The 13,283-nt window shown below is 48.8% G+C and overlaps 2 protein-coding genes across 2 annotated transcripts; one reads left to right on the plus strand and one right to left on the minus strand.

The window, feature by feature from the left end:
- Nucleotides 1-339: 339 nt before the first annotated feature.
- On the plus strand, nt 340-7,555 carry RAC3 (Rac family small GTPase 3). Its single transcript, XM_082211176.1, has 6 exons — nt 340-691; nt 3,709-3,780; nt 5,386-5,503; nt 5,876-5,938; nt 6,230-6,389; nt 6,625-7,555. Exons 1-6 carry the CDS (start codon nt 657-659, stop codon nt 6,753-6,755), a joined length of 579 nt encoding a protein of 192 aa, XP_082067302.1. The 5' UTR covers nt 340-656; the 3' UTR covers nt 6,756-7,555.
- Nucleotides 7,129-11,718, minus strand: DCXR (dicarbonyl and L-xylulose reductase). Its single transcript, XM_082211158.1, has 8 exons — nt 11,558-11,718; nt 11,370-11,467; nt 10,444-10,598; nt 9,912-9,954; nt 9,464-9,563; nt 9,199-9,263; nt 8,568-8,685; nt 7,129-7,950 (listed from the first exon to the last, which is right to left on the minus strand). The coding sequence occupies exons 1-8, from the start codon at nt 11,679-11,681 to the stop codon at nt 7,847-7,849; spliced, it is 807 nt and encodes a 268-aa protein (XP_082067284.1). The 5' UTR covers nt 11,682-11,718; the 3' UTR covers nt 7,129-7,846.
- Nucleotides 11,719-13,283: the final 1,565 nt, after the last annotated feature.

Here is a 13,283-nt window from a genome sequence, read left to right on the forward strand (position 1 = left end):
AGGCAGGGCATAAATGCAGGCAGCAAATAACTACTAGACTAGAAGAGACTGCCTCTGCAGGCGCTGTGCTCTCCTTCGCTGGAAGTTTCTAAACAGAGGTGGATTAGAGGGGTTCTGTAGCCCTGATTCCTGCATTGCAGGGGGTTGGACTAGACGACCCTCGGGGGGCCCCTTCCAACTCCCGGGTTCTGTGACTGCAAAGGGCCCGATTCTGACCATCTCTCCCCCCCTCTCCCTGTCGCCGACGGTGCTGGCTGCTGCTGTCCCAGGCGCCACCAGGCAGTGCACCAGTCAGTTGCTAAGCTACCGCGGGTTGCTCCCAAGGCGCCTGCTGGGTCCTAAGATCTGGGCATCTCCTGCAAGGTGCCTCTGCTCTGCCCCGCGTCCTTCCACACGGCTCCGCCGACGCGAGTCCAGGGGTGGCAGGGAGGGGCCACAGGACTCCCACGCTGCTGCTGCTGCCTCCTCCTTCCCTGGCCCCGCCCGGGTCTCTCTCTCTCTCTCTCTCTGGCTCGCTCCCTCTCTTCCCTCTCCTCCCTCCCTCCCTCTCTCTCGTTCACTGCGGCTGCGGGCGGCATCCATCGCCAAAGAAGACGAGGCACACGGAGCCCGGCGCCCGCCGCCGCCGCCGCCGCCGCCATCGCAGCCGGGGCTAGATGCAGGCCATCAAGTGTGTGGTCGTGGGAGACGGGTGAGTGCCGCCGGAAGGCATCGCCGTCGGGGGGCGCGGATGGGCGAGGCTGGCGCTCGGCCCAGGCGGCAGGGGACCTCAAGGGTGGGGCTCTGGGCTGGCGGGGAGAGAATGAACGCCTCGCGGAGATGAAGAGGATGGTGCACTGGAAGGGAGAGGGGGGCGCCTGGGGGAAGAGGGGGGTGGGTTTCCACCAGCCTAGGGGACCTGAGCACACGCCCATCTAGCTGCCTCTTGGGGAGGCGCCTGCTTTCCGATGCCTGTCCCCCGCCCCTTACACACGCACCTATTGTTGCCCTACGAACCCCCCCCCATTGCCTTGCTAGCCTTTGCCCCTGATCATAGCTGCCCGCCGCCCCTCTCCTCTCATTCTTCTATGCTGCCGGCCCCCCCTTTCTGCTGCAGTCTCCAGCAGGGGTGCCAACTTGAATAAAAATATGGGGGGGGGCAGGTAAGCCCCACCCCACGTATTCAATCCCAAGACAAGGCGCACGCATACCATTTGAATGGCAACGCTCGTCAACTTTGGGGGGGCATCAAATATTTTATGGGGGCGGGGGCGAAGGGACCTCGGCCCCCTAGGAGTTGGCTCCTAGGGTCTCCAGGGAAGGCTTCCACCCACCCCATGCTTCTGATCTGCCCCTCTGTTCGTCCTCCGGGTTTCCGCACTTAGCATCGCCATGTGGTTTGGTGGGAGCCTTTATGAAAGCCATTCGCCTTCCCTTTGGCACAATGCCTCCCCGCCTCTCCCGCGCACATACACGCAGCTGGATCGAGGAGCGGGGCGGCTGCTTTTATTGTGATAGGGATCTGATACCGATTCAGCTTGGCGGGCTGAGATACGGTGTGTTTCCTTCTTTGAATCCTGAGATGATATGACCACCTTGCAGATGGGCAGAGATGGGCAAATGCCCAGTCTTGATGGAGTGCCATTCTCTCTCTCTCTCTCTCTCTCTCTCTCTCTCTCTCTCTCTCTCTCTCTCTCACACACACACACACACAGATCCATGGCTGTTTCAAATGCTGTGATTCCCCAGCTTGCAGGTTTAAGTGCCACCAGCCAGGAGGATGTGTGAAGATAGCTTGGCAAGCTGACAGCAATAAGCCCTGGTGCAGGGTAAATCCCAAGGATGGTTACCAGCCACCTCAAATGTTCGGGCCAGCAAAGGAATACAGTATTGTGCTCAAATAACTATGTTGGTAGATGGATTCAGGGATTTAGGGAACTTTCCTGGTGCCAGGGCGTCAGCATGTAGTGTGCTGTCGAAGGCATGTCAGTCATGTGTTACGGCTAAAATCTGGGTGCCCCCCCCTTCCGTAACACATGGAACACACAAGCCTGGGTTCAAAGCCCTGCTGGGGGGCGGGTTGGGCAAATCACAGAGTCTCAGCCTATCCTACCCCATAGGGGTAAGAAAGAGGAGGTGATATCAGGCATGCTCCCTTAGCTCTTTAAAAGAAGGGTGCAATACAGATGTGATAAATGGCAGTGTGAAGTCAGGAGCCCCTAGTTCAGACATCACTTTAACGGTGAACTCTGTGACTGGCCCTTCAGCTTCAAACACAGTCAGCTATTTTTGTGGCGGTTGTCTGCCCTCTTCTGACTCTCTTTCTCCCCTCCCCACCTCATTGTTGCCCTAGCAAATCAATCTCCCACCACCCCAATCTCTCAGCTTCAGGTTCCCTGGCTTCCCCTTTCAGTAGCACTGACCTATCTTGCAGTGGGTTCTTAGTATTGTTTAGGCGATGCACACGAATCACTTTGAATGCTCAAAAAGCATTCTGTAAAAGCCACGTGATATTTATCGCAAGGCATTGGGTGGTCCAACTTCCCTGCCCCCATTGATTTGGGGTATCCCCATTTATGTGCCTCATTGCTCCACTGATATGAGAAGACCGTCTTCCTGCATGCTTACAAAGATAAATTAAAACGTTACAGTGCATAATTCTAACATGGTCAAACTGCACCTCTCACCCAATCTGTTCAGACCTTTACTCAAAGAAAAGTTAAAATAATCTCCCTGTTGGCAGATGTTGGCAATTCCTGCTTTCAATGCTTCCCAGCCCCCTAGAAAAATAGGTGCTGGTACTCAGCATGAAGTTGTTACAGTAAGTGCCACGCTTTTTAACAACAACAAAAAGGTTCCGGTACTGCGTGCTCTTGAGTACCTCCTGAAGACGAAAAACACACAACACTGCCTGCTTTAAACCATACCCAGTGAGATGGGTAAATGGCTAAGAGTCAGAAGTGCGAGCATGCAAATGAAATTTCCAGCACATGGGAAGGGAATGCTGTGACTGGGTACAAGATGTGTGACCTCTCTCTATGCAATGGCTTGCCATTAGACAATGCTGGTGCTGATCTTAACAGAATCAGTCCACAGACATTATATCACAAGCATTTTTTTTAATGTGTGCTGCACAGAAAGGACAGTAGAGAGCAGTACATTTGTTTCCTACCAAATGGTTTTCACATGTATTCTCATGTACATGAGATCATATAGGTGAAAATTTGTCCCTTTGGCTTTTGTGCTTGCTGGCTGGGCAAAAACCAAGCGTAAATGCTGGTTCGTAGAACACCCTTTTCCCTGTTGGAACTCAAAATCCTTGGTTATTAATTGTGTTTTTACTTTTTAAGCCAAGTGCACCCTGTTAGTCTCAACAATGAGGGTTGGTTTTTTTAGGTTATTATGAGCCCAGATTAGTAGTGTGTGAAGAATCTCACTATAAGGGATGGGTAGTTTTCCAGTTGTTGCCAGACTACAACTCCAGTTATCTTGATCATGGCCAAGCTGGCTGGGGCTGATGAGTGTAGTACATTGGATACCCCTGCTGTATAAGGTGTGTTTCCTGCCCCATAGAACAAAGTCACTGAAGGAAGAAGTTTGGGTGTGTTAATGGTAGATCAAAAATCTATATCTGATCCAGTGGGGGTGCACCCCATTTCCCCCCTCTTAGCCCTACTCCATGCTATCCTGTTGTGTCTATGCTGTACGGCTGTGCTTTCATTTCTTCAGGGCTGTGGGGAAGACCTGTCTGTTGATCAGCTACACGACAAATGCCTTCCCCGGAGAATACATCCCCACTGTGTGAGTATAGAGGTTCTACTACATAGTTGTGAGATAACATGCATGCGAAGATAATATGGCGGTTTGTAGAAGTCCCACAATGGGATGCTGCTTCTCTGGGTGTTGAAAGAACTGGGACTCCTAGGGGCACTTGAAGTGGGACAAATTGAGCAATAGTCTACTAAACCGGAAAAAGTTAAGCACAAATGACTTTAAAAATAAAAATAAGTATTTTGCTGTAAGCACATCTGCAGTGAAGCTGTAAATAGCCGTTGTTTTCCAGTGTTTTTCCCCACACACATAGTAAAAAAATCACAGATGATCTTTATGCCTGTTTTTCTTATGTGGAATTTTGTTGGGCAAAATAGCCCTGGTTGTGATGGCTGTAGTATCCCTCAAGGATTGTGCTTAAGAATAATAGTGCTATGGGAAATGTTCACTAGAGTCATATCATCTACATGCTTCTACCATTCTTTCGCTTGGAAAGTAACAGAGAAAGGGTTGGCGTTAAACTTATTCTCCACCTCTGTACAGGTTGCCTGTTGAGTAACTTACTGAAATGTAATATACAGATTAACTCAGGTTACTTCTGCTCTAGCACACTTTAACAATCCTGAGGCACTGCTTTTCTGCTCTCAACTGGAAGCAGAATTAAAAGGGAAGTTCAACAGATCACTTAATATATTATCCTGCAATGCCCACCACTATGGCTGTGATCTTTTCTTATTTCCTCAGAAGTAAGTCCCATTCAGCAAATGGCCCTTCTGACATCATTGAAAAATGTCCTGCTTGCAGGTTGTCCTAATATAGCTTCCACAGTGGGGCTGCTGATGTTAATCACCCCTCTTAAATGCCTCTCATTATTGGTGCCTGTTTCTCCTGAGGGCTTTTTAAATTAACGGGGTTTAACATTAGAAAACAGAGCTATTTCACTATATAAAAACAAAAAGAACAAATGTTATGGGAGGAAAATAATATTTTTAATAAAGACAGGCAGGGGTAGGTAGGTAGAAGAAGAGACTGTGCTACTACTTTTTAGTCACCATTAGGTTAGACAACAGATGTGATTTAAGTGTGGTGGAGGAAGAAATAAAGCTATGCAATTGAGGCGATGCTCTAAAATGTGTAGTGAATAGTTACTGCTTTAGAAGAGAGAAGTAGTTAGTGGGAAGTATTCCAGCACAATTAATCTAGCATGTAATTAAGGTTGCAATCTGAAACCCACCTACTTGGGAGTAATCCAAATTGCTCAGTGGGAGTAGATATGTATAGGATTGCACTGTGATACGGAGGGTGTGACATGTGATGATGGAGTAGAGCATGGTTAGGCAAACTAAGGCCCAGGGGCCAGCTCAGGCCCAATTGCCTTCTAAATCCGGCCTGCGCAGGGTCCAGGAATCAGTGTGTTTTTACATTAGTAGAATGTGTGTTTTTATTTAAAATGCACCTCTGGGTTATTTGTGGGGCATAGGAATTTCTGCATCCCCCCCAAAAATATATATATATATATAGTCCAGCCCCACACAAGGTCTGAGGGACAGTGGACTAGCCCCCTGCTGAAAAAGTTTGCTGACCCCTGGAGTAGAGAGTGATTCTCTGTTGCTGATGGAACATTTCCCCTTCCAGGTTTGATAATTATTCTGCCAACGTCATGGTAGATGGGAAGCCAGTAAACCTGGGACTGTGGGATACAGCAGGACAAGAAGACTATGACAGGCTAAGGCCTCTTTCCTACCCACAGACGGTAAGCGATGAGGCTGCCCCTCCACAAGTGGAGTCGGATTATATCTCCTTTTAGAGAAAGGCCCCTCCACGTCTACCAAACTAGGCAGTACTCTTGTAGACTATGACCAAATGCATTCCATGTTCTTTCTGCAACAAACAAGTTTGAATTACATGACCACGAGCAAAATCTTCAGTCAGTTCAATAAAAAATTAAGCCAATATTACACATCCCTTTTGTGAAATCTGCTGTTTTGGGGCGGGGACTAAATTGAGAGAGGACAGTATTGGGACACAAAGAGCTTGCAGATGCACAAGATGCATTTGCTACTCCTGTTGTTTCATCAGAAGTTACATACCACCCTCGTCATCTATCCTGCTTGTATCCTTGCAGGATGTTTTCCTGATTTGCTTCTCACTGGTGAGCCCAGCTTCCTTTGAAAACGTCCGAGCCAAGGTAAGAGGCTTTCTCTTAAGAATGCGGAAGTGACTACTAAGAGGTAGGCCTGTTCGTAGCAGCCTAGCCACAAATTGGCAGAGGGTGCCTTTCATCTTGCTGCCCAAAGCACATGAGTGATGCCTCAAGGACAGGAAGTAGAATCAGGATATTTTCCTAAAGGCCTCTCCCAGGCATCTTTGGCAAAGCAAAGAGCCAGGAAGGGCCACCTATCCTTGGGTACCATTTTGCTTCTAGCGCAGAGTAACTTCTGCCGTCAAGGAGATTCACTCCCTTGCTTCTCATTTTCAGTGGTACCCAGAAGTTCGACATCACTGCCCCAACACACCAATCATTTTGGTGGGCACCAAGCTGGATCTGAGGGATGACAAGGACACCATTGAGAGGCTGCGTGACAAGAAGCTGGCTCCCATTACCTACCCTCAAGGTCTAGCTATGGCCAGGGAAATTGGTGAGTCTTGGAAGCGGGGGCTACAGGAAGCAATGGTGAACTGAGGGGGACACAGCATTCTCCCAACAATTAGAAGTGTTAGCTTCTGTGGTTTCCCATCTTTTTATCTATCATATGCACTAGAACCTTGCTTCCCCCCCAAAAAAGAATTTTATAATCAAGGTTTAAGGATCTGAGGGGGAAGCAGAGAAATCACAACTCTCCCTAAGTCATGTTGTCTCCTGAATTCCTCCAGGTTCAGTCAAGTACCTAGAGTGTTCTGCCCTTACACAGCGTGGCCTCAAGACTGTCTTTGATGAAGCCATCCGTGCTGTGCTCTGTCCTCCCCCCGTGAAGAAGCCTGGCAAGAAGTGCACAGTGTTCTAAGGGCGTCTGAGTTCAGCATGTTATGGGTGTCTCCTCCTTGTATGTGCCAGGAGGAAGCGTTCGCTGGGTGTTCCCGCAATGGGAGAGGCGGGGCCCTTCATCATGTACGAAGTCAGTGTTTTTTAAATGTCTCTTTGATTTAACGTCTGTGTCGATGTAAAAGGGCCGCATGGGAGGAGGAGGAGCTCAATGCTGTCCCACCCCCAGGGCGGAGCGGTGGGAGGTGCATGCTCCCCGTGTCTCCATGCCAGGGGGGGTAATGCGTGAATGGAAAGACCAGCCCTTTATTACTACTTCTATTGGTGCTAGAGCATTGTGGCAGGAGCAGGTAACAAACCCCAGCTGGGGCAGGGAAAGACAAACGGGACACAGGTTGAAGAAGTAGCCTTTATAGTGCTTTATTTGCACGAGACACTATCAAAGCTAAATGATCAGTGCAGTTCTGTGCCATCCCAAGCTGCCTTTGCCTTTCAGGATATCAGCCTGTGTGCTGCTCCTCAGCTGGTTTTACAGACCATCAGCTCTCCCAAAGATGGAGAGTTGGAGGAAGGCCTCTTTACCTTGTCCAGCCTGAGCAGGACAGGGCCAGATGGCAGGAACCTTTCTGTAAGATCAAAGATGATGCAGGTGGAAAGGGTTATGGCCAACCCCTTCCTTTTACCAGGTGGGATGGACTGGGGGATGGAGCAGGGAGAGCTTTGGAGGGGTTGGGATGGAGACGGGTCCAGTTTTTAATCATCGTGTAGAGTGATGAGCTGAACACCTCTTATTTTATACAATAAACATTTCTCCATAAGTAAGGAAGTGTGATTTCTTCAGGGTCAGCGGCAGAAGCAAGCATCCTACAGCCCTCACTTTCCACATGCATCCACTAATGGAACCTCCCACTTGGTCTCTCTCTCTCTGTGGCCACAACTTCCGACATCCCTGGTTATTGGCCGGGCTGATGAGAGCTGGGGCCCATGAAGATCTGGAGTTGCGGCAAGTTCCCCATCCACGTTCCACAGAATTTCATTCCACGTCTCAGTCTGTTCCGGATAACTCAGTAGGGAAAAAAATCACACAGGGAAGACGGAAGCAAATGCTGGATTTTAGCAGGCAAGGAATCCCCCGTCAACTGGCAGCATGGCACCTGTCGTCATGTTGCTTTGGTTGCTCAGCAGGAAGAGGATGCTGTTCACCACATCGTCCACCTCTGTAATGATAGATAGACCAGAGACAGCTCTAGGCAATCAAGTCCACGGAATCCCCTTGGGCTTTCAGAGGTGGATGAAATGCCCCACACTCCAAACAAGATCTTCCCCGTCCTTGCACTTCCACATGCGCTGTAGCCCCGTCCCAAGATTGTTCTCTCTGGCAGATACTAGCTGGAGTCTGTCAACCAGTTATACATGTGATAGGACTCCTGCATGTGATATCTCCCAGGCAGTTTTCAATGGTTGGTGTGCTTTTCAAGCAAATCCATACAGGACAGGGGTAGTATAGCCCCTGTGTGAGAACTGCACTCTCCTGACTACTGCATGTACTGACTAGTTACATGTCTATCAGGAAAAGGGGAAATAGCAGTTTTGCCTGTCCCTGGAGGGATGCCCATTTGCCATGATCTTAAATGATAAGCAATCCTTCTTCTTAAATGGTAAGCAATCCCTTTAGCCCAGTGGAAGCAGGGTATCTTTGGGGAAGTCAGAGGCAACCTCAACTGTTCCATGTTACTCAGAGGCGGCTGCCATGCTCTTCTCTTTTCTACTAGGTTTCCAAAGCTACAGAGACCCCCACTTGCGCTCCTTGTGGGAAACTGATGCTTCAAGTTACCTGCAAATTTCCCCAATGGGATGCGGCTAATCATAGGTCCAGCTTTCTGGGGATCAGTCCAGTTGAGGCGGCCCATGTCTGTCATGACAACCGTGGGGTTCACACTGTTCACCCGAATCTTGAAAAAGCAAGGACAGGAAAGTAGATAATGAATGCAGGTTTAGCCCATTCATGCCAGCAGGACACCTGCTGGGGCTTTCAGATCTTCCCCCTCTTTTATAACCATTCTTGTCCATAAACAGGCTCCAGAGACAGAGATTTTCTGTCCCAACTGGCATGTACTAATATATGTGACTCTGACTTATTCAACCTGATTACCTCCAGGGCAGGATCCAGCTGAGTTTTCTTCTTTGGCCTACATCAGGGATGGTGAACCAAGTGGCCTTCCCAGATGTTCTTGGACTACAATTCCCATCATCCCTGACCATGTGGGCCATGTTGACTGAGACTGATGGAAATTATAGTCTGACAACATGGGGGGGGGGGCACAGGTTTCTCAACACTGCCATAGGCATATATCCTGATTCAACCATTATTAGTCTCTGTTTACTCTGCTCTGATTGAGAAAGGTTTCGCATGGCCCTTTCCACGTTCACATTCTTATAATAATTCATCAAGGATCAGTTCTTACCTTGTGGGAACCCAGCTCCAGAGCCATTGTCTTTGTCAGCATATCCAAGGCACTCTTGGTGGAACCTTCAACACAACAAGAGAATTTAGTGTCCTGGGTTGCTGCCTACTCCTCCCCACACCCCAATCCTGCCCCTCATGCTCTCATCCATGGCTATCTTGAACAAGCATGGCTTGAGGCAACGTTGTCACTGCAATCACTGCTTGCAGATTCCACCTGTGTTTAGCAGGAAGTACAGCAGCAAAAACCTTGTAGTTTTACTCACAGTAAACTGTGTGATCGGTCAGAGCCCGATGGGATGCCTGGCTCGAGACATTCACAATTGCACCTGGCACTCCCCTGGCAATCAGTTTCCGAGCAACAATCTGAAACGCATGGCACCCGATAAAGGGGTGAGGACATTGTAGCTTGGGGTTTAATGTGCAAGCCTCGAGCACAGAGGAGCAGTTACATGGAGAAGTTCTAATGTACCTCAGCCCTGAAGGAGCATGCGACAGCATGGTCAAAGCTCTACATGTTTACCATCTTAAGGCTGTGGTCCTATGCACTTACTTGGGGAGCAAATCCCATTGTTTATTTGTGAGTGTTTACTTCAGAGTAAACATGCATAGGATTGAGCTAGAATTCCTAGGGGAACTAGCCCAGCCTCTGAACCTTTTGCCTGGCTGCTCAGAAGTGAGCATTGCCCTCCCAAAACCGCGCAGATTTCTCACCTGGGAGACATGCAGTGCGGCCCGAAGGTTGACATTGAAAGACCTACATAAAAGCAAAGTCAGATTAAATATGCAAAGCAAAGCAGACAGCAATGCCTTGAGGTTACTGCTAGGGACCAAAATATGCAGGGACAACACTTGTAACCTGCAAACAGAGCACCGCCCCCCTATTTTAGCAACGGATCTGCCTTGACAATAACCAAGCAGATAAAATAAAACAAGCCTCTCTGTCTCTCTCTCCAGTGGCAGGAAGAGCTGTGGTTGGCGCCTCTGTGAGCCAGCTCTTTTATTTGGCAAACTGGGACAGATTAAAATGAAAACATCAATCTAGGATAAAGGTTTTATTACACATCTTTCAGGATTGGATGCAGAAAGCCTCCAGGGCTCAGAGTGAGAATCTGCAAGGTACATAATTGTATGACAGCTTGCAATGTAATTGTATGACAGCTTGCAATGTGAAATTAGGCATCTCTTCCCCTAACCACCAGATACCAACAAGGGAACCTGCCTGTAGCCCCGGATCTGGGATTACCTGTCAAAGGCCTCCTTGGTCACCTGTAGGAATGGTTGCAGCAGTGCTACAGCAGCATTATTCACCAACAGGTCAATATCCCCCACTGTGCTCAGTGCTGCCTCTGTGGCCTCCCAGTCTCCTAAGTCTATGCATAGCGTCTGGATGTCAGGGCACTAGGAACAGAGAAAACAGATAGAGATCAGGGTTAAGCTAGTGGGGCAGAAGAGAATCTGGGTCTGCTGGGGCCCCAGTTCCTGTTCTTCCAACAAACATAAGGACGCACAGAATAGGCTGAAGACGTATGTGGTTGATGGTTCAAGACTAGGGCTGTCAGATCCTATCTTCACCCTGAAATTAATTCTGTATCATTAGGGGCACTTTTACACAAGTGTGTGTGACATCGTCTGCATCTCATATGAGAATGTAACATCTTGGATGAGGGATAGCTCGGTTGGTAGAGAGCCTGAGACTCTTAAACTCAGTGTCGTGGGTTTGAACCCCAGATTGGGCGAAAGATTCCTGAATGACCAGGGTTGGCTTAGAATTATGATCCTTGTGCTCCTTTCCAACTTGTACGATTCTATGTAAGATCTACACATGTTGGAATGTGCCTTTTGCCTTTTGTTCCCTGCATTAATAATAATCACACAAATGGTGCCACAGGTGAAAATTGCATGGAAGGCAAAACTTGTGCAGGCAGATAATCCCCCCCCCCCCAGCTATCACATTGTTTCTCAGTAACGCTCCTACACCCTGATCTGAAATTCAGCAAGTGAAGCTTTTCTCAGCACCGGGTCTCCATGAAGATCAGCTAACTATATAGGATCAGGGATCAGCTGGTCGGGGGGAGCATGAGTGTGGGCAACCCCAGCCAGTAAGAGCCCTCTCAGAAGCTTGACGACCCTACACGAGCTTTTCTGAAAGAGGCATTGAAGAAGGACTACCTCCTTTTGCAGGTGGTCGAGATCCGCCTGGGTCCGGCTCAGCGCGACCACCTGGGCCCCGGCACGGCTCAGCGCCACCGCCACAGCCCGGCCGATCCCTGCAAAAAGGAGTAAGGAAATGCCTCTTAAATGGACGAAGAGGGTGCGCGGGGGCCGCTGCTTTCAGGCCGGAGGCCCCTGGCCGGTACCTTTGCCCGCCCCCGTCACCAGAGCCCGGCGTCCCGAGAAGCCCTCCATCTCCCTCCGTGGCGCAGAAAGTCTGGAGTCCGGAGTCCCCGCCTCGGGGCGAAGATCAGAGCATGGGGCGTGCATTCGGAGGCGGGGCAAGACCGGGATCGCCCCTCTCGGACCCTGCCAATCACAGCTCGCCTCGGAACCGCCCCTTCCCTCCCGCTTGAAAACGGGGCTCCTTTTCTCCAGTCTCAGGTTTACTCCGCCCACACAGAGGTAAACAGTAGCAGACTAGCCATTCCTTTGTCTAAAGATGGGTCTGCTCTGTTACTTCTGACGCCATGTTTCTCCGCTTCTTATTAAGCCTGAGGAATTTTGCAGCTGCTGTTCCCTAAGAGGCAATGGAGAATGCGAAGACTTTTCCTCCCTAGACATGGGGACCTTCTCCCCAGTTCCGGTCATTCTTTTTCTTTCAGTTTGCAACGTTTTCTGGCAACATCTTAAAAATTGCCCTGCACAGATATTGCCCACGGTGTTTTGTTTTGTTTTACCCCATTTTGCAGGCGGGGTGAGGCGGGACCGGAGAGGATGTCACACGTGCCTGTCAATGTATTTCATTTTTTAATATTATTACTATCAGCCTCATACTGCATGTCGGGAGGGCTGAGAAGGAAAGCGGTTTGTGGCAGCCCTTTAGTATTGCCCGCTGGGTGTTGTTAATCCTCAAATTGCTAAATTGCCTCGCCTCAAGCAAGTGCCTAGAAGAAAGAAATAAAAACCCAAGTTCAACTGAGTGTGGTATATTCCATTTATTTTCACGCTGGCCCTTTTGCGCTTTTACCCGTCTTTACAAATGATCTCAAATAAAATAAACTGTCCTTGAGGGACACCGATCATGGGTGATTCTTACTGGCAACATTCAGGTAAACGTCTCTGGTCTCCGGTAATTTAATGGTCCATTCTTACACTTCCATAATCCCATTGTTACTGGACATCCCCTCTTAAAAATAAAAATAAAAAAGACAGTTCTCAACTCTGCTTCGTGAACCCAGATCATCATCACAGGACTGAAAACAAGCTATTGGATATCGTATTTGCTGGATTCTGAATCAGTGTGCAGTCAGTATTTATCTTTACGCATGTCCAAGGTAGTTCACACAAATAAATAAATAAACAGTAAAATAAACAAACAGCAGTGAAATATCAGGTTAAAAAACCTAGGGGAATATTTTTATATGAAGCAAGTATTCTGCACCATATCATAAAACATAACAGGGGGTTCACACTATAACACATACAATATCGTTTAATTTAAACTTAATAATAAAGAAGCATTACCTTCATTAAATATCTACACTGCCCTGCATCAATGGATCTCAGAAGGGGTTCACAACATAAGCAAACACATGCATCAATGTGGGGCCCAGGTGAGTCTCCATAAGGAACAAATTCTATAAGCAGGGTTGGTGCAACTGGATAAAGACCTCCTTGGTCACCACTGGTGACCAGGAATTCCACATAGGCGAGGAGGGACAGAGCGTTGTTTCACCTTTGTCAGGTGACTCAGCTTCCATACTTGGAGGACGGGGAGTAACGTCCTCCATTGTCAGTGTGGAAATTAGCTTGGATGGGGAGGAAGTGAAGCCGCCTCTGCATTTTCCACAAACACAGCAGACTGGTGACAGTGTTTCTCCTTTGCCTGCCAGCTGTGCTTCTAGCCTGCTATTCTTCACCAGCCTAATT

This window comes from Podarcis vaucheri (assembly GCF_965113315.1).
Source record: "Podarcis vaucheri genome assembly, chromosome: 2".
NCBI classification, from domain to species: domain Eukaryota; kingdom Metazoa; phylum Chordata; class Lepidosauria; order Squamata; family Lacertidae; genus Podarcis; species Podarcis vaucheri.

Excerpts from the sequence above, each read along its gene's own strand:
- RAC3 (XM_082211176.1), top strand. The coding sequence starts at position 657 with ATGCAGGCCATCAAGTGTGTGGTCGTGGGAGACGG. Across the intron at positions 3,781-5,385 it reads GGAGAATACATCCCCACTGT|GTTTGATAATTATTCTGCCA; the intron begins GTGAGTATAGAG and ends TTCCCCTTCCAG. Across the intron at positions 6,390-6,624 it reads AGCTATGGCCAGGGAAATTG|GTTCAGTCAAGTACCTAGAG; the intron begins GTGAGTCTTGGA and ends GAATTCCTCCAG.
- DCXR (XM_082211158.1), bottom strand. The coding sequence starts at position 11,681 with ATGCACGCCCCATGCTCTGATCTTCGCCCCGAGGCGGGGACTCCGGAC. Across the intron at positions 9,955-10,443 it reads ACCAAGGAGGCCTTTGACAG|GTCTTTCAATGTCAACCTTC; the intron begins GTAATCCCAGAT and ends GCTTTTATGTAG. Across the intron at positions 9,264-9,463 it reads GACCGATCACACAGTTTACT|GTTCCACCAAGAGTGCCTTG; the intron begins GTGAGTAAAACT and ends GTTGTGTTGAAG.